The sequence below is a fragment of the Eleginops maclovinus genome, chromosome 6 (assembly GCF_036324505.1).
Source record: "Eleginops maclovinus isolate JMC-PN-2008 ecotype Puerto Natales chromosome 6, JC_Emac_rtc_rv5, whole genome shotgun sequence".
NCBI lineage: Eukaryota > Metazoa > Chordata > Actinopteri > Perciformes > Eleginopidae > Eleginops > Eleginops maclovinus.
In genome coordinates this window covers 10844093-10868197 of record NC_086354.1, presented here as the reverse complement: position 1 = coordinate 10868197, position 24105 = coordinate 10844093, and the positions used below count along the sequence as shown (strand labels likewise).

At 41.1% G+C, this 24105-nt stretch overlaps 2 protein-coding genes across 2 annotated transcripts; one reads left to right on the top strand and one right to left on the bottom strand.

Moving 5' to 3' along the window:
- The first annotated feature begins 259 nt into the window (after window positions 1-259).
- Window positions 260-12815, top strand: LOC134866535 (dipeptidyl peptidase 9-like). Its single transcript, XM_063886750.1, is given in 22 exon segments — window positions 260-407; window positions 2629-2720; window positions 2855-3093; window positions 3313-3425; window positions 4268-4441; window positions 4983-5154; window positions 5414-5524; window positions 5669-5797; window positions 5918-5953; window positions 5956-5978; window positions 6071-6171; window positions 6320-6497; window positions 6586-6745; window positions 6858-6937; window positions 7459-7611; window positions 8108-8243; window positions 8989-9134; window positions 9378-9524; window positions 9646-9798; window positions 10273-10415; window positions 11079-11190; window positions 11736-12815. Coding segments are annotated over 21 exon segments (2655 nt in total). The 5' UTR covers window positions 260-407; window positions 2629-2664; the 3' UTR covers window positions 11829-12815.
- Window positions 12816-14791: 1976 nt separating this feature from the next.
- On the bottom strand, window positions 14792-21263 carry angptl4 (angiopoietin-like 4). The gene is made up of 7 exons (XM_063886122.1): window positions 20618-21263; window positions 19670-19780; window positions 19474-19561; window positions 17028-17141; window positions 16813-16908; window positions 16273-16557; window positions 14792-16163 (listed from the first exon to the last, which is right to left on the bottom strand). Exons 1-7 carry the CDS (start codon window positions 21176-21178, stop codon window positions 15979-15981), a joined length of 1440 nt encoding a protein of 479 aa, XP_063742192.1. The 5' UTR covers window positions 21179-21263; the 3' UTR covers window positions 14792-15978.
- Between the last annotated feature and the right edge of the window lie 2842 nt (window positions 21264-24105).

Below are 24105 nucleotides of genomic sequence, written 5' to 3'. Positions count from 1 at the left end.
GTGATGGGCACACCGTCATGTTATTTTCAGTGTTTATCTTAACATAAAATATGGTAAGTTATAAATGTCAAATATTTGCCAGAAAATTACATATTTTGAGCTGCATTTGAAGGTTACGACTAAATTGTTATAAATAGTTATATCTGGATATTGAGTTGTCTTTACACAAGCCGCGCGTGACTGACCATCTCTGACGCGTCCTCAGAGCGGCGGTGTGGCCCTGGAAGGGTTCCGGGCTGCACTAACTCCAGCAGGCTAAGGTTCCTCTTCCTTCCGATCTGAGAGCCAGCTACATTTTGTGTGGCCGTTTTGGGCCATGGATACAACCTTTAGCAGTTGCACAATCTGTTTATTGTCACCAAGCTAATAACATCAATAATTTGGTTAAAGAAACAGTGACCAGTTTGGTAAGTATTCTACTTTATTTCCCTTTGTTTTGTACGGACGGTGGACTTAACGTCTGTTTTTACAGAAAACCAGCAAACCGCTAGGTAGCGACTCGCTAGCTTCTAGCTAGGTAGCTAGCTAACGGTAGTTAGCTTCAAAGCGAAATGACAGAAGAGATCTGTCATGTCAAAATGAAGCTAAGTGAGATTTTTATAAACATCGACACGGTTTGTTAATTAACACTTCGTACAACGTAGGGTCTCATCGTTCACTGCCAACTGTGACTTACGTCAGCCCCGTTTAAAATGTTATCATATGAATATGCCGGTGTTATTCCGAGTGTGAGTGAGTTGAAATCCGAGAACAAAGCTCTATTGTAGGCTAGCTAACTGTTCACATTAACGGTAACGTTACCGGTGTTTTACTGATAAACCCAACGTATTTCTCCTACTCCTATAGTTAAAAGGACCATATACAATGAAGTGACCCGCTGAGCTGCAGAGGGCCTTTCCATATAACGGTACAAGTTGAAGTGTAATTCATTCCATTTTAACACATTTTACCTAATAATACTGAGGCATGTTAGGTCAAAGATGAATGTTCTCAGTGGAGGAATCAAGCAGAATATAAACAGTAGGCTGTAATATGATTATTTTACAGTCACTTTAACAGATCTACATGTTGGTTAATTCATTTATAAATAGTCCTCCATCAGTTATTTCCTGTAGGAGCCAGGTGACAGTTTAACCTTTGATACTGGTCTTTGTTGAATTGACTCTTTAGTTGTTGACTCAAGCTGAGGTATTTTGCTGGTTGTTGTATTTGTTGTGAGCTCTGTTTCTTACGCGCAGATTTAAAGTGCCCTACCACAGCTTCATACTAGCTTGCCACAACTTCCTCACACTCAGATAAGAAAGGGCCAGAGGTAGGAGAGGTGTTCAGATATTTTCCTGAAGTAAAATGACAACTACGACCGTGTAAAAATACTCTGTTACAAGTAAAAGTCATGCATTAAAAATCGTACTAAATCTAAAGTATTAGCATAGAATGTAAGTTCAAAGACCAAAAGTAAAAGTACCCATTTGCGTTGTAGCACATATTATAAATGACTGGATTATGATCATTGATGCATTCATGTGTTCACCACAGCTGGTTAGGGTGGAGCTCATTTGTATAATTTTTTTATACTATTGCTAAATATCTTACATATAACTATAGTTTATCTCGTTTTTTTTGTTAGCAATTAATCAGATTCTGTAACGGGTAAATAATTTTGTCAGATAAATGTAGTGGAGTAAAGAATACAATGTTGGCTTTTAAAATGGAGTTGAAGTTTAAAGTAGCATAAAATAAAAAAGTACAAGTACCCCAAAATCATACTTAAGTAAAATACTTGAGGAAATGTACTTCAATAGGTTACAACACTGAGAATGGCACTTCAGTTATTTAGGTTGCGTGAATTTACCGTTGCTGTTTATGTCATACCAGTCCCTGACCCAACACGTAGGGATAAAGAAGGAATGTGGGATATCATGTGTAGCTTATTTGTCCTTTGCCTAAGGCAGGGTTTGAGAAATATACATCCAACACATGAGCGATTTAACAGGAAGTGTGATACTTAATTGTGTGTAGCACTGGCAATACACTTGAAAGTCTTATTGAATGTGTTATGTTTTCCTCCATATTGTGTTCTAGTCTGAAACTGGTGTAACAGATACATCAGTATAACTTTCCTCTAACAATGAATGTCTAAGATTTCAAAAAGGAGACTAACACATAGAATAGTATATTTTAAAAACAAGCTTTCATTATGAGTAGGGGTGAAATGATGCATCGATCTAGATATATATCGATTCTATTATCAACAATTTCTAAGATGATGTATTCTCACTATCAGTGACCTACATTGATACAAAAGCAAAATATCACTAAAAATTATAATATTTAGGAGAAGCTTTCATTTAGAAAATCCCATGGCACAATAGTAATACAATTGTCAAATCATATTGGTTCCTTTTTAAAGGGATACATGTCATCATCGATATTGATCACAGGCCAGTGAGTGTAATCTAAATGAAAATGTATCGAGGCAGACTTTGTGGTATAAGAAAACATGTATTGTAATCCAAAGATATCATGATGATACACGTCATCTACACCCCAATATGAGGCTGTGCCCCTATTCACCTATTTGTTAATTTTCTAATTTTGAATAATCTTTATGTTGTATTTTGTTCACAGGTTCACGGAATCGGAGTGAGGTGTGTTGACCGGTGAATGCATAGAATCAAGAAGGTTAAACTTTGTGACAATAAAGCGGGTATCTGGAAAAGGTATGTTCATTTTATAGCTCCTTTAATTGCTTTTATGCTTAGGAGGGTGGAGGAATACACATTTTCAACAATGCCATTAAATGAATGCATACATGAAGTATGTCTTACTATTTATTTCCAATGACATCATCCAGCTGTGTGACCGTGAGCATGACGGCTGTGGAAGGCCTTTCGGACAGCACAGAGGTGGTGGAGATGGAGGACGTCCCATCTCAGTTTTACGTGGAGAAACACTCTTGGGAGGGCCTCCGTGACATTATCCACTGTAGCAGAAAATATTCTGGCATGGTCGCCAACAAGGCTCCTCATGACTTCCAGTTTGTGCAGAAGAAGGATGAGAATGGGCCCCTCTCCCACCGGTTGTACTACCTCGGTAAGACGATAGATGTGTAACCACTAAAATGATCGTACTTCTTTAAACTACTGCTAACAATAGTTCTTAGTCATGTTTTCCTGCTATTGTCAGGAGGATATGATTGCCTCATGGTCATATTAAACAATTACTCCGTCAAATTTCTGTTTTTCCTGTGAGCAAATGCTTTGTTTGTTGTTGTTCAAATTTCCTTTTGTGTCTTTTCTTTGTGCTTACCAGGAATGCCTTACGGAAGCAGAGAGAATTCATTACTCTACTCAGAAATCCCCAAGAAGATCCGGAAAGAGGCCCTCTTAGTGTTGTCATGGAAACAGATGCTGGATCACTTTCAGGTGATTTCCCTGTCTCTTCCTGTTCATGCAGGGCTAGCACCAAACAGCACAGCGGGAAATGTGTCACAGTTTGTTCTTTTGAGCAGTGAATGTACCCTTTCTTAGTTTCACTTTAAAGCAGCCCCTGAAAGTATCACTGTTTTTTGAAAACAAAGGATATGGTCAGCAACATTTGAGAAAATTAAGCAACACTCTCATCAAACATGAATTAAATATGTCTGTGTGTCCTTACATTTTCTCGAAAACCGTTTATCTGATTGACCTGGCAGGTGTATTACTGAGTAACCAAGGAAGTGCAGTGTCGAGTGCAACTCTAGAAGGGACATATTTACTTGAAGTGTGTTATGTTCACATTTGTGTCGAGAGGCTTTCCTTTTTAACTGTTACTCTGCCAGGTGGCATGCTGGGTACAGTTCGCTCTCTGCTGATGAGAGCTTTTGCAACCACATGATGTGTATTTTCTGCTAGGTGATGCAACTATGTCATGGCAGATGTATTAACTTAAGACAGAGAAGTGTTGAGTGTGTAGTTGTTTGCATTATTGTTTCTCTAGAAGAGGAAAGAGCAGTTATTCAGCAGTCCAAGCTATCGTCCAGGTTGAACAGGCAGGTTTTGAACAGGCGCTGCACTAGTAGTATAAACTATGAGAGAATGTTTGCACTGTACTACCATTGTATGGTTATTTGGGTGGGGGTATCACAGTTTTATTACTGTGATACCGTAAATATCACGGTAATGAAACTGTCTATGTGAGCACGCACTAAAATGTAAAGTATAAACCTAGCAAATTTCTAGAAAACAAACATCTAATACTGTGCATCTGATTATTCCTCTTCTCTAAGGCTACACCGCACCAGGGGGCCTACTCCCGAGAGGAGGAGCTGCTGAGAGAGCGAAAGCGTCTCGGAGCCTTTGGCATCACTTCCTATGACTACCACGCCGAGACTGGCCTGTTCCTCTTTCAGGCCAGCAACAGCCTCTTCTACTGTCAGGATGGAGGCAGCAATTGCTTTATTGTGAGTACACTGCAGTTTTTGTCATCGCTGTTCAGTAGACAGTAACAAGCAATATGAAATATGATGTAACCACAAATAAATAACACACCCTCTTTTGGTTCTATATGTTCATCTTCTGTCACTGTTGGTACTGTTAGTGGGCCACTGTAAGCATTTGGTTTGAATCAATATTGTTTTGAGTGACTCTTATAATGTGACCTTCTTTGCGTTGTGTTTGTTTCTCCCTGTTGTGCCGTAAGTAACTCTAATAAGCTACTTAAATGGGCTATACACCTGTCTTGTGGTGTTTCTCAGATTTGTAACCACCATTTGTGCCGCCGGTACATATTAGACTGTGTTGGATTCAAAGTTATAGAAATAGATCAGATGGTTGTACATTTGAGCAGACAACAGGAGACAGCTGAGCTTTAAGAATGCTTGCTGATGGAACCTCAATTTCCTCACTGTACCATTTTATTGGCTGTAAAACTCTCCTTCTTTTTTTAAACAATTAAAGTCACTCTTGTTTGCCTCGGACTAAGATTGTGTGTGTTGGTTTTAGCAGTCTGCTCCTGTAAAGCCTGTGGAGATCAAGACCCAGTGCTCAGGGACCCGCATGGACCCCAAGATCTGCCCCGGAGACCCCGACTTCATAGCCTTCATCAACAACAACGACCTGTGGATAGCCCACATTAAGACTGGAGAGGAAAGGAGACTCACTTACTGCCACAAAGGTCAGTAAGCAGCTTCACATTCAGAATCATCATCTTGCACTGAATATAGAGCTGGGAATTTAAAAAGATTGTTTTAATTTTGATATAAGATGATTTCAGTTTTCCGTTTTATTTACATTCATCTTATGCAACTTGAGAAGAAAACACCATTAAGACGCCTTCATTTATCTTATGTTTAAGATAAAAGTGCTCAACATTCAATAATTGCTACTAATAACACTACATTAATGTACCTTTTTTTTCTATTTTTTTCCCCAAGGTTTGGATAATGTTAAGGAGGACCCGAAGTCTGCAGGTGTAGCAACGTTTGTCATTCAAGAAGAGTTTGACCGATTCACCGGCTACTGGTGGAGTCCCTCAGCAGTGGAAGGTAATTGCTACGCCTTTTAGCCAATATTTATTAAAACTATGTAGTTTTTACCTTTATCGTTAAGATAAGTTATTTTTTTATTTGCATACGTACAATAATTACTGTATGTATTTGCCTTAATTTGATCCCTTTTCTCCCCATCAGACCCTAGTGGAGGTAAAACAGTGTACCTGCTGTATGAAGAGGTGGATGAGACAGAGGTAGAGATTATTCATGTTCCATCTCCAGCACTAGAAGAGCGGAAAGCAGACGCATACAGATATCCTCGTACAGGTCAGTGTAACACAGTGCCGGCCTTACTTTACACACACACGCATGCAAGCACACAAGCTTGGTACATTCTATTTCTACCATCTTACATTTTCCCTATTCCCTATGTCCCTTTATTTACAGGTAGCAAAAATCCCCAGGCTACCCTTAAACTGGCAGAATCAAGACAGACCAGCAAGGAAGAGTGAGTCTATCACCCCCTTTTATTGTTTAGTTGTTTCTACTCCTAAAGGACAATTAGTAATCCTTGTGTGTTTTTATGGTGCTATTTTACAGATCTTGAGCACGCAAGATAAAGAACTGGTCGTCCCCTTCACCTCCTTGTTTCCTGGGACGGAATACATCGCCAGAGTAGGATGGACGAGTGACGGCAAATAGTGAGTGTTACTGTCAGATAATATTGGTTTTTTTTAGCGTTACAATTGTTGTGTGAATGGACAAGATGGATCCTTTTACGATGTCTTGTTTCTACTAAAGCAGTTTGCTGCATAATGCAACCTTCTGTCCGCTCTGTGTCCCCCCTAGTGGCTGGGCAGTGCTTCTGGACCGCAGTCAGAGAAAGCTGCAGCTGGTCCTGCTGCCTCCAGCGCTCTTCATCCCGGTCACAGATGACCCAGCTCAGAGGCAGGAGAGTCTGGAGGCCGTGCCCAGTAACACACAGCCATACATAATCTACGAGGAGACCACAGACGTCTGGATTAACGTAAGTCTTTCCACATGGCGCTCTCTTTGGTTCCCTTAAAACAAATGTCCTGTTTCTAATGAGAACTGATTGTCCTTTTTCCCCACAGGTTCATGATATATTCTATCCCTTTATTCAAACGACAGAAGATGAGTTTAGTTTCATTTGGGTAAACGAATCCAAAACGGGATTCAGCCACCTGTATAATATCACTTCCCTGTTACAACCGGGCTGCTACCATTGGACGGAGGGATACCAACATGTAGAGGGTAAGTCATCAGCGATGTTTCTGCATTTATTTGAAATAATCATATCAACTAATTTACGTCAGAGTGCTCGGTATGTCATGAGCATGTGGTTTCTGTTGTCTGTTTGCTGCAGGAGACTTCAAATGTGCAATCAAGGAGGAGGTTACATTGACCAGTGGAGAGTGGGAAGTGCTGGCCAGACATGGTTCCAAGGTGAGTCCATCCGTGTTGAATATTTAGATTGTACAAGTGTTTAAAGTGTATAATGATTCTAATAATAATAGTCTTATGATGATCTTGAGCCTACACGTCTTTTAAGGCTGTTATACCTGCAACAGGCCTTTATTGCTTCTTTCCCTCCTTTAAAAAAAACATATTTATTGACTGTAGTGCATTCTTATTTGCGTTTTTTTATGAGACTCCCTAAAAAATATAACTCAAGTAATCAGACGAAAGACTCTGCTCAGGGTTTCTGTACTGCCTTGTCATAAAATTGGTGGACCCTGTCTAAAGAAAGTCAAAAAAATGCTGCTGCATTCATCAAATGAGGATCTGAAACAAACAGTGTTATCTCGTGTAACCTTTCACAAATGATATTCAAACCCAGTGTGCTAAACATAACTGCCATTAACATTTAAGTAATCCAGAGTTTATTTGATGTAAAGATATTTCGGTGCCTCCACTACTTCACAGTCTCATGGCTCTAATTGACCTTAATGTTTCTGATTTGGTAGATCTGGGTGAACGAAGCATCGAAGCTGGTGTACTTCCAGGGCACCAGAGACACTCCTCTGGAGCACCACCTGTACGTGGTCAGCTACGACTCACCTGGAGACGTGGTTCGACTAACCAAGCCCGGCTTCTCTCATAGCTGCTCTGTTAGCCAGGTAAACCATTCGTTTGTTCTTCACATGGCCAAATGTGTGAAAAATGATTGTATAATTCCTATATGAGTGGTGTGTTCTTTATGTCAGTGTGAATTTTAGAAGTATGTGCAAAGTCTTATAGAACTAAACCCCAACTTGTGAGTTATAGCTGAAAGATTACTCGGATAATGGAAAATCAAAGGGAAGATATGGAATGGTTTAAGGCAGATAACAGAGACCATTTTCCCGTAAGAAAGATGCAAGTTAAATCACCTTTAAACCGGAGGAAAGCTGTCAAAGCCAAGGATTGTTTGAACAGTCTGCAGTATTATATGGGATACAGGTTCCCCGGCTGTCAGCAGTGTTTAGCTCATGTTGAGCTTTTAAACACTGATCCTTGCAGGATGTAGTGTAGCATTGCAATGTCATCCTCTCCTCCCTGAGCCCGTCTGTCCCTTGTCCGTTATATTCTTTACACATTTCTTTATATTTATTATTTTCTCTCTTGCTTTCACAGAACTTTGACTTTTTCGTCAGTCACTACAGTAACGTGAGCACGCCTCCGTGTGTTCACGTCTACAAACTGAGCAGCTCAGAAGGCGACCCACTTCACATGGTACCTGAGTTCTGGGCCAGCATGATGGAGTCACCAGGTAAACAGGATGTGATGTCCCCGAGAACCACACGCTTGTTTTCTGATTCATTCAGTAAGCAGAGTTTGAACATTACTGGGCCTGCTTAGTTTGAGCCTAGTGAGCAGTTGGGCTGAGTTTGAAGGTTGCTCGACTGTCCGGATTTTATGTTTGGAATAATCAATAGAGCTCAGTCTGTAGGGGAAAGTTGAGGTTTGTTTAATCAGATCAAGGACAGTCCTTTCGATCCACGCGTTGTCCTCCAAACAATCCTGACGGCAACCCGATAATATGTTGCACAAACACTTTCGTCATCATGAGCGATTTGTGCCAGGGTTCATTGTCGGTTACGATTCTAAAAAAGAGTGAGGAGGCAAAATAAAAAGAGAAGTGTAGGGTTCACAGAGTCACTGCCAACGACGGTGTGATGACATAGTTCCTTGTTGGCTCCAGAGTATAAGAAGAGATGCACAGATTGTAACTTCCTACAATCCAACCATAAATGAATTATAGTAAATCACAATTTACATTATTTGAACAACACAGTTAATGTCCCTCTGTCCTCTGTGGCTTATTTTTGCATTAGAAATTGCTCTTGTGAATTTGTGCTTTTTCTAATACAATAAATACTCTCATCTGGACTTGTGAAACAACTGGAGTGCTTTAGTGTATAGCTTTGCAGGCCAATTACTTTCTCTAGTGCCCCACAATCCCTGATCGTTTTATATCATGCTAAGCTAATCATATTGGCTCATGTGTCTTCCAGGTTGCCCGGGAGATTACAATCCGCCAGAGATTTTTGACTTTGCAGGAAAGTCAGGCTTCCAGCTGTATGGGATGGTATACAAGCCCCACAACATGCAGCCAGGCAGGAAACACCCGACTGTTCTGTTCGTGTATGGAGGTCCACAGGTTTGTGGATACATTCAGTTTAATCTCGATCTATGATGGGTTCACAATATATAAAACACTGTTTGCTTTGGTTTATTAAAAAACACTAGGATAATGTGTGTGTTTGTGTGTGTGTGTGTGTGTGTGTGTGTGTGTGTGTGTGTGTGTGTGTGTGTGTGTGTGTGTGTGTGTGTGTGTGTGTGTGTGTGTGTGTGTGTGTGTGTGTGTGTGTGTGTGTGTGTGTGTGTGCGTGTGTGTTTTCAGGTTCAGCTGGTGAACAACTCCTTCAAGGGGATGAAGTACCTCCGTCTGAACACACTGGCCTCTTTGGGCTATGCTGTGGTCGTCATTGATGGGAGGGGTTCCTGTCAGAGGGGGCTTGAATTTGAAGGAGCACTGAAGAACAAAATGGTGAGTTAATAACAGATGCATTAATACATTTAGAAGGACATTTTATTTTAACCTAACATGATTGAAAGAAAGCATCATTTCCACTTTAAATAATATTCCAATTGTTCTTTTGTGTTTCCAGGGTCAGGTGGAGATTGAGGACCAGGTGGAGGGGCTGCAGTACGTGGCGGAGAAGTTTAACTTTGTGGATCTGAGCCGTGTAGCCATTCACGGCTGGTCCTACGGCGGTTTCCTCTCTCTCATGGGGCTCATACAGCGACCCAATGTCTTCAAGGTTAGTCCTTCAGCCTGTCTTTAACCCTTTAACCGAACACACTCTTCCTGTTAGCTACCATTCTCTGCTGTGGAGAAGGGAAAAATAAAGCATAAAATAGGGATAGTTTAAATCACTATGTAATGCACTTGAAACAAAATGAAGTTTGATCTCTAAACTGAGCTTGTGATGTAGTTACATCTTCCATCCACATGGTGTCTATGTTGTACAATGTGTTGGTTTAAAGCCTTCATTCAGTCAGGGTATCTGCACAGCTATCCCTGTGCTAGAGGGATTGAAAGATAAGTCTTTATTTAACTTAAAAATGTATATCCATCAGAGTACACAAAGAATAGTTATACAGGAAGTCTTAGCCTCTCCTGTACCTTGTTTTGTTTTGCTCTCTTCTGTCAAAATCACTCCTTTTTCCCAGTATAATACTATATTTTTGTATCACTATTTAACATTATTGACTGCATTGTGTTTCCCTCCCAGTTGGCTATTGCAGGTGCCCCAGTGACTGTGTGGATGGCGTACGACACAGGCTACACAGAGCGCTACATGGATGTGCCTGAGAACAACCAGCAGGGCTACGAGGAAGGCTCTGTGGCCCTGCACGTGGACAAGCTGCCCAGCGAGTCAGTATAGACACTAAACACAATCCTCAATATTTCAGATAATTTAACCAAAGTGCATGTTCCGAGTAATTACATTGATATTTGTATATGCTTCATCATCACTGCAGGGGTACTTCGTATTTCCTGTCAAGTCTGGCTTCATATTTATTAATAATCCCATCGAAGTCCTATCATACACACACAGGAGATGCCATTCATTCAACAGAAATGTGTCTTTGGTCTCATTCTGATCTTTAACCTAAAATGTGACTTCAGAATTGTGAACCATTTGAACGGAAAGCAGTGATTTAAAGAGAATGTGTCAGGCATGTACACGTTGGTGAAATGTTCTTTCCATTGCTACTTGGAAATGAAAAACCTTTTATAACAGATGTTATTCAAATCTGGGGAGGCTAAATTAGGATTTGCAGTGCCAGTAGGCTCTGTTTTAGGAACTGAAGAACCCTGAGGGCCCAACAAACAGCGTGTTGGAGCACTGCCTCTGAATGCTGAAGTCAAACCCGTGTGCAGCTGCAGCATTTCAGCTTTCTATACATTTCTTACAACCCATGAAGGCTTTTCCTGTTTTAAATCAAAAAGGAAGGGGGGGGGCAACATGTGTTTTATTTCTTCCATTGTATGGAAGCGTAGCATATTGTAACCATGTAATCCTTGTCATTACAGGCCAAACCGTTTGCTGATTCTCCATGGATTTCTAGATGAGAATGTGCACTTTTTCCATACCAATTTCCTAGTGTCACAGATAATCCGTGCTGGGAAGCCCTATCAGCTTCAGGTTAGCATTACAAGCTATATTTCACCCACTCACTCATAGTTTGGAAGGTACAATGACATTTCTCCGGACATAATTGATATATACCTTTATCATAAATATATGAGTTTACGCTATGAAATGTAGAAAACCGTGTGAAGAATTCTTTGTATTTTGGCTTAGAATACTAAAATGTTTTACAGTAGTAAAAAACAATGAATGAAGTCGGGATTATACTGTATGTGAAGAAGATATTTTTCAAAGCCGATTTTACATGATAGTCTGCAGTTTGGTTTACAGCCAGCTGATCACCAGAAAAATAGCTATGTTCAAATAACTTTCATGCAAAAATGTCAGAAAATTGTTTCTGAAAAAACTTTTTTTATTATATTAAACTGAATACCTTTTGGGGTTTTTGTAAAAAAAAAAACACCCACCTCTGACTTAGAAAACTACAATAGACATTCAGTATTTTTTTGAGATTTTTTAGACCAATTAAATAATTTAGAAAAAAACAAAATGATCCTTTGTAGCAGCTCTAACTTTGTCGCCCTGTTTGATTTCTCCAGGTTTACCCCAACGAGCGACACAGTATTCGCTGCCCTGAGTCTGGAGAGCACTACGAGATAATGCTGCTGCACTTTCTACAACAATACCTCTGAAATGAGACAACAAGGGAGAAGTGAAATCTAGTCCCCCCCCCCCAATCTCTTCTCTCTCTGACCTCTCCGCGCCAACCCTAGTCTCCACGTGTACACCATGTCATCAAGAGACACTCGGACACTCTGCAGCCAAACACTCTCTCCTGTGAACTTGTCACCTCACTATACTTCCCTCTTTTGCTCTCTCAGTCTCTTGTTCTGTTGCTTACTCTGTCGCCCCCCCCCCCTCACACTCTGTGTACAGTCTGGGGTATGGTTTACGAGCACGGAGATGCGGTGTCTCACCCTGAAAGCTGAACATCGACAAGGACACATGGAGAAGCATTGGCAGGCTGCGTCACATTGACTCATCGCTCACCTACGTCGTCATCTCTGTAACCATGATGGGTTTCTGCCAAATGTTATATTGTTGTCCCCCCCCTCCCCGCTCCACTTGTTTTATTCACTTGAGTCAGTGGTAGGAACGGGGTTACAGTTCACAGATAAAAAATGAAAACTATACACGCAGACATGAGCTCACACACTAAACGTAATGTGAAATACAGTTTGTCTCTTCGAACACTCACAAGCACACACGTAGAATTGCAATATCCATACATACTGTGAGTCCGAACCTTGCAGTTTGTGTAACGAAGTAAAAGCGAGACTCTTCCTCTATCCACCTATTTTAAGTGTGTTTTAAAATAAAAATATTTTATGGATTTTTATTCTTTTTTTTTTAAAACCAGTGCTGACATGAGCTGGCCGCACATTGATATTTTTGCGTCGCTCTCTCCCCTTACATTACATTGCTCGAGATGTCTGCTTGCCTTCTTAACACATAATTTATATTTGCCAAAGTACCTCTTGACTCTTGATCATGCTGGTATTTCCTTTTTTTACTGCAATAAAGACAACAGGAGGGTGAGCACTGGAGTCTTACAACAGCTTTGTACCACCGGAATACAATTTGTACATGATAATGAATAAATGTATGAATCAATCACATGCTCGGTGGCTCCTGTGTTGTTCTGCTTCATGGTTTGCAGGATGCAACCAGGCAATGTTTTTAGGAAATGCAACGTATAAACTGTGTTTTGTTATGTTTCTCTTCCTATAACCCATAATTAGACACCTACAATTATATGCCTCCTCTCTTTCCTAAAGCGCCACCACTGCTGCAACATCATGGGTTTTCAAGCACCTTGCTCTAGTAAAGCAGCAGCTGCTTAACGACCCTCTTGCCTCCTTCATTTTGCAGATAGGGTAGTTGCTATAGAAACCTTTCAATAATAGGGTACTCCTCTCACATGTGAGTGATGCCTAACCTTGATCTTATAACCACACAGATCAGATGGGAGGCAGTTTTTAAATCACCTCAGCACAAAGGCCTGCAGCTTGGCCTCGGCGTGAACCATCTTCAAGCAGGTGATAAGGTATGAGGACCTCTTGAAACTAGCAGGAACAGTTAGACAAATGAAGCATTAGCTGTAAACATTGACGCTCAGTTGAGTGTGGTTGAATATGAAGCAACAGCAAAAAAGCAAGTTAGCTTAGTTTAGAGTAACGTTAACTCTTTCCGAAAGTTACAACATCCAGCACTTATCAAGCTCGCTACATTTATGTAGCTTGTTTAACACAAACAAGTGTAAAACGTCTGTTTATGGGGGTTACTGAGTTATGTAACTAACGTTGAGAGCAGTGCTGGACTGGTTACGCCAAGCTACAAGCTACGAAGTACCTGAACAATTAACTTTCCCCTTCCAAATATTTAGCTTTAAAGGTATCTGGTTGGCATTTATTTTTTAAACTTTTGGACCGAGTCAGGCTAGCTTCCCTTGATAACTGTTCCCAATGTCGACTTTATGCTAAGACAAGCTGCAGGTCATATTTAATGTTCAATAATGTCATCTTTTACCCTCAGCTAAAATGCGAATGAAAATTATTGAACGCAACATATGTAAAACACTTATTGTCTATTAAATGTACTGCTAATGTGTCTTAGGCACTGCCAAACAAGATAAAAATAACAATCACTATACGATACAATTCATAAACACAAAAAGAGGGGAATTGCATCTTAAAGTGACTACATTTAAAGTTGCACTCTTAATATAAGTGCAAAATGGTTAGTTCATCCACTGTCTTGGCTCCACCTATTATCAATTAAATTATGAGTTGATCAAAATCAGTTGACGAGACAAGAAAATAATCTCTTACAAGGAACTACCTTGACCATGAGTCAGAAAACAATCATTTTGACAAAAGGTTTGTAGACAAAGTAAACTACTCTTTATGTTTCACTGCAGGTAACAAGTCTGTCCCTGTGTCTCTAAATAACGTATTGCGTGGCAGCCAGGCCTTGACTTTGACCGGCTTCTACACCGATCAACTGCACGCTGAGGTCAGTTCAGAGCACACTGCATCAGATCAGCTGTTTCTGGGGATGATCTTGAGCCACTGTCAGTGCTCGGAAGATCAGTAGGGATGAAGCACCTTGACAGTAAGCAGGAAGTTTTACAGTGAAAAATTAAAGCCGACACACTGAAGCTCCTGAAGTTTGCTTCCACGTAATGTGGAACTTAATCATTGCTTAATGCAATGATTAAGTTATACTGTATGTGTTTAAACCTGCAGGGGATTTCCTAAGAAAGTCTATTTTTCAATCTTTGGTTACTAAAAATATCATGTTCTGTTTAACCGAGAGGGTTATTTTTTTCAAATCTAAAATGTAAATACATTTAGAATATATTGGAGAAATCAAGACAAATCTTCATTTTTCAAAAATAACAATCTATGAAAAATTCACAATGTTGTTTCCATGTTTTTAGAAATACGATATTGCATGTGTGTTTCTGATATTTTTAAACTTTTGTATTAGTTCTGTTGTCAGTTGACTGTTCATGCTCGTATACTACCCTAAGTTGTGTTGCAAACTTGTGGATACTTGTAGATAAAGGTCACATAATACACAGACAAAGCAATAATAGTTTAGAGAAATTTTATTAGCTCATTATGGCCCCAAAATGGTTAAGCCTCTTAAAAAACAACTGTACATCTGGTAAACACGACAGAGAAAATATAAATTACAGACAGACAGCACCAGAAATATATATTTATATATATGGATTCTTTTGCATTTAAATAAGGAAAGGGAACATCTACAAGAACAATCACTGTAGTCATGAGGACAACAGATAATGTCAGAATAAATCAGTTACAGTTATATTCTGAAAAGACAGAAGACATTCCTTCATACCCTATGTACAAATCCATGCCTCTCTTTTTTAAATTGGTCAATATGACCTAACATCGTCAAAATCACCAAGGAAAAATGTCAGTAAAGAACATGCTTAATTTTTTCCACAATTGCAAATGGAAAATATGTCGTTCAAAAGGCTGGAATGGTTTTCAGTGCCCCACGAACATCAGTCTTAACAAAGTTTCTGCATCATTATCCTAGTTTACAGTGATTTATAACTTTACATAATGCTTTTGAAAACAAATGTCATCATGCTCATGCAAAAAACAAGTCTTTGTTTTAATTTGGTCATTATTTGGTCCGCACCATTGGGCTTGAAACTCTTGCTTAATCAGCCTCCATTTCACCCCTACATGCATCCTTTACAAATCAGTTTTTGAGCAGACAGTTCTGTTTACCTGCTACAAAACCACATTCAATCTCAACAGCCCACATTTATAGTTAACACCTCATGTCTGCCGATGTGTCTCTACTTGCTGCAAATCATCAGTGGCTCACAGCACAGTGGATGTGCCGGGACTCGCCCTGCAATGTTCTCTTGACTAGGGGCCCCTGCTTGATGCCAAATAGAAGGAACCCACTGCAGTGGTTCAACATATGAAAAACTTTCCACTGCACATTTAGTTTGTGTCTCTTTTCCATCTGTGGCTCTGGGTGCAGGGGGGGAATCTTTCCTTCTCTCAGAGAACAGAGCAGGGGAAACCTGGAACTCATTTAATGTGAGTTATTTTTGCTTTTATTTTTGAGGGCCTTGGCATTGATGTAAGGTCTTCCTTGCAGAGAGACAACCAGGGAAAATGTTGTTTCTACCTCATCAACCAGACATCAAGAAAAGAAAGAATAGTTTAACATCTACTTCTTTCTGCCCCCTTCTTTTAAATGCAACTTTAATCTGTCTCTTTATATTCTTTATAACTTATTGGCAATCGCAGCAGGGGCGATCATCATACTGCTGGACTTCAGTGGGTAGTAGCGGCCCCTCCAGGTCTTCCAGAAGATGCTCTGCTTCCTCTGGTGCCGCTGTTTGGGAGGAGGACTCTGGAAGTATTTGCCGTTCAGATTGGAGCGACCGCAGTTACTGAACCACCAGCCACCTAGCATGACAAAGGACAACAGGATGTCAGGGGCTGCCTTTAAGAGCTATCCTGATTTTTGAAACTGGGAAAAAACATATAGAGTTATTAATCATTGTGATTTTCTTACCAGAGAGGTGCTTGGCGCAGTTGATGTCGTTTTTCAGGTCGTTATCTTGGTCGCTGGTGGAAAAAGGCAGGCCGGAGGTGGCGTCAGTCCCCAGGGAAGTCTCCAAGGGGCTGAAAGCTTCAGCCTTCTCAATCTTGAGCGAGTACTTGGTTTCCTCTCCACCCAGATGAAAGGGGAGGCGCACATCTTCTGAGTCGCCACTCCAGTCAGAGAGCTTGATGTTGAGGATGTAGTCACCACCTTGAGAAATGGAGTGGATCTTTTCTAGCCCCATCCAGAACTCTCCTATAAAAGAACAAATATAAATGGTGAGAAAACTACTATGTGGGGACATTGACTCCTGCTACTTTGTTGACTTCTGTTGGCTTTTGATCCATTTTAAGCTTATCAGCGTTAAGATGCTTTTTGGGGACAGATCTTGCCCTCTAATGCAGTGGTTGTAAATGACAGTAATTCTGTTTGAACTAATCTGACCATGGCTGGGCTGGCTAGCACATGTTAGGTTAGTGAGAGTGAGATCAAAGTCAAAAGAGCATTTACCATTCAGGCTGCCAAAGCCCTTCTCGTATGCCTGCCATTGCTGGTCAAAGTCAACTGAGCCATCTTGGCGCCTTTGGATCACTGTCCATCCGCCATCTAGAGAGAAAGACAGAAACGGTTTGATCAGAAAATGTTGTTTCAACCAGAACGACATAGAAAAAAACCAAACTGATTAGGACACAAAGAGCCAAAATGGGAGAAAACCATCCACTTACCGGTTGTCATCTCGCAGAAGACTTTAAAGGGCTCTGCATTGATTGGCTGGATGGTGTACATCCCACTGGTGGTCTCTCCTCTCAGGAACAGCTCATGACAGTCTGATGCCATCTCTAGAAAAAAGTGTAAAAAAACAGAGGTTGAGAAAATCTGCTCATCATCATCGTCATTTCAAGGTTTAACAACCTGAATATGTGCACACGTGTTGCTCAATCGAATCCCTTGAACTCTGTTAATGTAATGGAGGTTCTCTGGGCAGCTGCCAAACTGTGGCTGAAATCTGAGCTTGTTTACTTAACCCAGCATTGATAAGTAGTCCCATTTACACTTGGGAATCCTCTTGGGGACGTGTTTCTCTGCACGGCATGAGCGGACAGACTGCAAATACGATTATCGATCCGAGTGGGCTTATCTTAAGTTATAAATGTTTACCTGATAAAGCCTTCGACCTAGCTTCAAGTGAGAAAATGTGATTTTGAATATGACCTTTCTCCCAGTTCCCAAGCGGACCTCCCTCTTTACAGCTGCTTGGCCTACTGGGCTATTGAATTTCACTCACTACTACCTATTACATTCCACAACCCCCCTCTCCATGTCAATGTTCCCCCCCTTCCTCTTGGGATCGTCACACCCCCCTCACGTGCGAAACAGCCAGGCGGTGACGTAGTAGTGCATGGCTGGTGCATGCACAGAGAGTGATCAGAGGGGGGTGGGTGGGGGGATAGGTTATGTTGGGGAAGGCAGTAACATCAAGCAGGGGACGGGACTCTAGAGCCAATTTAAGCTGTAATATGCCTAATGAGGCACGGGACAAATATCCCATCACTTGCATCACATGCATGACATCATCATATGATGCTATTTGTTATCTTCACACATCAAAAATGTGAAGTAATTACCAATAAAATGTAAAAATGGCTTGATTTATTATTGTTTGGTATTGGCCTGTGTATTGTGTCAATGTGAGGACACCAGCTGACCACAGAACCTCATTAGTGTGTGATGACCTTTCCTCTAGAGGCATGAACCCTTGGTGGCTGGTTGTGGCTGTAGTGTGCCTCAGGGTCAGGGGTTCTCCTGAACTTTGGCACACTTCTTCCTCATTACAATGGGAGAGAGATGGAGGTGGGTGGCTTGTGTTTGGGGATGGGGGAGGAGGAGGGATGTCTGACTCCCTGACAGATCTAGGGGAAAGGTTGCTCATTCTTGAGGGATGTACAAATGTTGGTTTTACACAAAAAGACGGGACATCCTAAAAAAAAGGGGAGGAGACGAGGGTCTTTAAAAACTGCAGGATATCTGTACAAAGTTCACAGATAAATATAGAGCACGTTTTCCTATTTTCCCTCCTTTTTTTTCTTGACTCAGGCTCAAGGGCTGTAATCCGAGCAACATTGCATGCTAGATTTGTACAAAGCCTTCTAGGTTCCCCTCATCCACCTCCCACCCCCACAGGACAGAAATGAACAGTATGGGTAATCCTGTTAAACTGTGTGACCCTGAATGAACACTCTCAGAGACCAACAAACTTTCCCCCAGTTGAAACCTTGCCAAATAAACGTGTTCCTTCTTTCCTCATTCCTCAAATCCTGCTGATGTCAGAGCTCTGAGGTGTATTGTGATTTATTCTGGCTGACTAGTCTCAATTGTTGCCTCAGCAATGTTCACCTTTCCCCTACTTCTCATCCACGGTCATCAGAAACAGAGGTTCAATGTATTTCTAATTTACTCCATTTTATTCATCTTTATGAATTAAAATCTACCATCTATCATGTAAAGATTTTCTTCTTTTCAGCATTTCCCCTCGTCATTCCTTTTGTCCTCTTTAAATGCTAAACAGACCTTAAGTTTGACCAGTGTGTGTTGGGAAAGAAACCTGAAAGTGTGTCCCAGTTTGAGTGTATTCAGCCAGGTACAGTCTGGATAAAAGCATTCATTATTACTGCTGGTGTGTGAGCAGCAGCTGCTTGGCGTGGCTTCACACTGAGGACATCATTTACTGCCTTTTACAATTACTGTAAGCCACAGTATTAACTGAACCTCATGCTGACAACTCTAATTTTCTTTCGGCAAGCACTTTAAATGCTGATGATTTAAACAAGTTTTAAATGTTGCTATTAAACTAAAGAAAAATTAGATATATACTTAAGTTCAGAATATGGAAAAGTTGGATGCCTAAATTGTATACTTAAATACATTAAAGTACAGTAATTATGATTTCTCCAACTAAAAAGCACAGCTGCTGGAAGAAGTCCAACGGTTTATATTGATGGCGTCACGCTGGGTAGAGAAGCGTGTCCTAAATTGATTAGATTCCTTGACTTTAATTGCTAGTGATTTTAAGCTTCTTTCTGACCTTACTAAACAGATGGTGTGCCACATTTGGCCCGGTCGGCTTAAGAAGGTGTAAGGAGAGGATTTTGGGCGCTTTCTGGCTTTACTTACCGACTGGTGAGTCGCTTTGCTCGGCAACACTGCTTTGCATGTCATTCTGGCTGCTCTGCAGGGAAGTTCTCTGACGGTTCTGTTGAACCTGAAGAAATTACAAACCAATGATGTTATTGCAGAAAATAAAATAAAATAAGAAAGACACTTCTCAAAGATTATTCTGATGTAAGTGTTATTGGTAACGCTTCGTCACCTGACTCTGCAGTGTCCTGATGCGCACATTCTGCTTGTCGAGCTTCTCCTGCTGGAGCCTGATCCGCTCCATCAGATCATCAATGCGTTTGTTTTGACCCTCCAGCATCAGCTGCGAGAAAAACGACAGAAAAGAACCACATTTTCAGCATTTTGTCATCTCTATTACAGAGTGCTTGTGCATTCAATGTGGCATTGACCTTCACAACCGCAAAAGTAACCAGAATGAACACAACAAACATGCAGTGTGCAGGGTTTCATTGACAAGCCAGAGACACAGACCCCATATACATTTCCTCTCTTCAATGAAAAGCCTTTTTCCTTTCTAACCGGCCGCGCTGTGGTTATGTAACTCACTCATTGCGCGGGATTTTTCATCCCACTATGAAACCTTTCAGGTTCACATACTTCATTGTAAGCTGAGAATTGCAGAGAAAGAGCAACTCGCATAAGCCCCTTCAACTGTGTCATATGGCCGAATACTCTACAGGTTGTAAAATCATCCAGCTGTGAATCATTATTCACACATTCTTGCTGCTGATGCGTGCAGATCCCTTTGTCTGGCAGGCTTAAGTGTTTCCCTGCACGTACTGCACGGTCTTTCTCAATACCAAGCAGGCTTGTTAAGCAACCCCCTCCCCTCCACTCCACTACACCCACCACCCACTGCTTGCCCTTTGTGCTTTTTGATTTAGTGCCTTTGAGCTCAGGGGGAAAAGCCCCCCCCCCCATAAAAGCCATTGGCCCATGCATACTGTACATCCACTAACTTGAGTCCCTTTTACTATATACTGCAGTGAAGCAACATTCTATACTCTTAATGGGACTTTAGTTTGAAGTAATAAGAATATGAAACATGTTTTGAATACAGTAGAAAACCTAATTTTCCTCTCAAACTATCTATAACTCCCATGCTTCACCAGAAAGAGAGAAAAGGTTGCATTCTCACCTGGATGTTGCGAGCATCACTGCTGTTCTTGGCCCTGGCGCTGGAGTCAGGCTGCACAGCGTCTCCCTGCAGCATGCTGTCCACACTCTCCTCCAGCCGGGTCATCCTCTCGCTCATGGCCCTCCTCTCCTGTTGCATCTCCTCCGCCTTCTCCCTCAGCTCGGCCGTGACATTGAGCAGCTGGCCCTCTCTGTCCTCCAGTCCATGGGCTCGAGCCTTCAGGGCCTCCCCCTCCACTCGCAGCTTCTGGCTTTCCTTCCCGAGCTCGGTCACTGTGCGATTGAACACCTTCAGCTTGGTAGAAATGTCCCTCATCTGGACTTTAGTTTTGTCCACATGCTCTTTCAGCCCCTGGCCCAGCTGCAGCAGGCCATGAGCGATGACATTCACATCATCCCACGCTGCGTACTGTACACGCTTCTCCTTGGCGGCACTGCCGGAGGATGATCCCCCTTTCTTCTCCATGGGGAAACCTGTGGCCATGAGCACCACCAGGCAGAGAGTCAGAGTTGCTAGTGTTGTCTTCATTGTTGCTGTTTTCCAATTGTTGTAATCTTGCATTGAATATTTTGTCCTGTTGCAGAAGAGTGCAGTGTCCTGCTCTGTGTTTTTTTTTGTTGTTGGATTTGAGAGCTCAGTCGGCTGGCAGAGCGATCACAGCGTGAACAGTTTATATAGTTTCACAGCCCTCAACTCTAAGCTGTAAGCTGCCTGCCATTGGCCAGCCGAGGAGAGGGAGGGGTGCTGTTACTCTCAGGTTTCTGTCCCTCCTCCGCCTCTCTGTTAACTATTCATGTCAGAGGCGGAGGAGGAAAATAATATAACAAAAAGATTTGCTTTCATCTCTGCACTGGAGACAGATTTATCTACTGGAGGAAACTAATTGCCAGCAGTGAAACAAATGTAATATTTTTACTTCTGAATTTACATTAGTAATATGTGAATTGTTTCTGAAAACATGACCTAATCTGTTTTATCGGGACACAGTAACACCCTGAAATCTGTCAACAGTGATACCCGAATCCCCATTAGGCTCATATAATAGAGGGTGTGCCTGTTGGTGATAACTCAACAGATTGCCTGTCAAAAACATCTCTGATGCAGCTGCAGAAATCTTGCAACCTTTTGCTGTACATTTGGGAATATAAGGTAAAACAATTCAAAGTGAATAAGCCTGAAATTAAATGTCAAAAATAAATGGACTAATTATGAAACTAAAAAAGGGAAATGTCATTGCAGACTGTGCGTGTTATCCTCCCAAGACTGAGAAAAAATCAAGGCAATTACGGGAAGGGGAATTGCGGAGTTTCTTGAGATATATATAATGCCAAGACAAACATATATTGCTTTCTGACTGTCTGTCATGTAAGAGAAGCATTTCCTAAATTATGAATTGTTCTTAAACTTTATTATCCTGATTACAATCATAAACCTTCTCGGAAATCCCGGTAATCTTTAAGAAGCATATGTCCATATGTTATTTTACTGATATTAGATCATCCTTTAATAACACATTTCAGTGTTTTTATATCACTATTTCTTTTTCCTCTAGCGTTTTGAGATAATGTGAGTAATGGATGAGGTTAGAGACACTGTGGTGCATGTCAGGAGTTAACAGGCATGAAATTTGGCCTTAGCTGCTCTTCAGCAAATATCTACATTTTGGAAGCAGTGAGGACTGTGAGAATTAGGGGAAAGTTCACAGCAGACAGAATGCCCAGATTGTGGGGCAGTCGTTTTTTTCTTTTTACAACCCAGTCGGGAGGTGTGCGTGATCAAGGGCCAGACCACAAAGAAGGAGCTGCTTTAACCCTCTCCTGTCTGCAGCCCAGACTAAGTAGGTGAAAGGTAACTGGGAGACTGCTGACAATGATGAGAGGGGAAACTCAGTGCTGAGGAATTAAAGGCTCCTTTCTTATGCCAATGGAATGTAACAAACGTAAAGCCTTGGCAAAGAGGGCCTTCAAATAGGATAAACTAGTCCTGCTGTGTTTCAGTTAAAAATAGGTGTTTTGTAATTCAACCGATCCTATATACAAACAGATAAGCTTTTGTTTGTTCAAACGGTACGATCCAATACAGCAGGATTATCACTCTTTATTTGCTAAAGTATTAGGTAGAAGGAAAGGCTAAGTGGTTGAAATAATCTGTTTGCAGCAGAGTCGCAACATCTCACTTTGGTAAGTCTAGTACACAATTGTGGAACGCACATGTCTTTCTTGCATTCTTTTAAGACTTGTGTGTTAAGAAGAGCAGCATGCCTTCGTTTTTGGATTTCTGTGCTGATTGATTCTGATGTATTACATCTATGTATCATCCAAGGAGCTGGTTGTAGCATAGCCTGATGAAGTATAGAGTAGTGTTTATGGGAGGTAGGTGTTGCTTGGTATTGTGAACATACTGTAAATGTGGTATGACTCATGTTTGTTCCCATCACCTTAAAGACAGAATTTCCCCATAATGAAATAACATATAGTCAGCATTGAAACCATTGTGACTCTTGTGTCAGTTGAGGAAGAAGTTGTGGCAAAAGTAGACTGCAAATAGGCAAGTCATTCGGATTGTATCAGTATTACAGATGAATATGAACAAGAAAAAGCAATGACAGGTCACACTGTAGTGGAAGTAGACAATATATTCACTTGAGGACAGAGTAGCAAATGGATTAATTAAACAGGACTTTTTGGGAATTATGTCTATAATAATGGGCTCACAGTGATCTGTCTTCACCATATCCTCTAATTCACACTCTTAAACCACGTTGTCAGAGTCATATGTTACTGATCATCACCGGATCCACCACACCTCCCAACAGCTGGTTATTTAATTTCACAAAATGGCCACTCCCATCTCTAGCCGGCTTGCTGACCTTTTACCCAGATTCCAAACACAGAACATCTGTAAATCCCAGTGCAGCCCCCAGACGTAGTACAAGGGGATGGAGGCAGGAAGAAAAAAAAGAAGAGAAGAAGTACAAAAAAAAAGCTTCTGGTTCCCATGGATCGATTGGGATATGTGATCTTTTCCATTTGGGACTATTTTATGTGTTTTTGTGGTGTTATAGTCACTGATCTTTTCCCCGCCTGTGTATGCCAGAAATACATATCTGATTTTATTCCTATGAACTAAAACCTTCAATAAATATTTTGTCCGAAGTTGAAGAGAAAAACTGAAGATGAAAATTATGAAAAAATGCTAGGCTTAATATTGTTACATCATCAGATTGGGAGTCCGCCAAATGTCATCTACCCTACATGTATGTTCCTAATTTCTGAGATCATGAGATATTCATGAGTATCAGAGAAGCAGTGACCTTTTTAGCTGACAGCACAATCGCCAAGGTTCAGGGTTAGTGGTTGGAGCTCATGACTGCCTTGTGATTGAGTAGAGAAATTAGTCAGGATGGATTGGATAGGCAAATCTATAGGGGCTTCAGGGTGGGACACAGAGGACGCTGCTTTGAAGGGGTATCATAAGCATAATGGAAG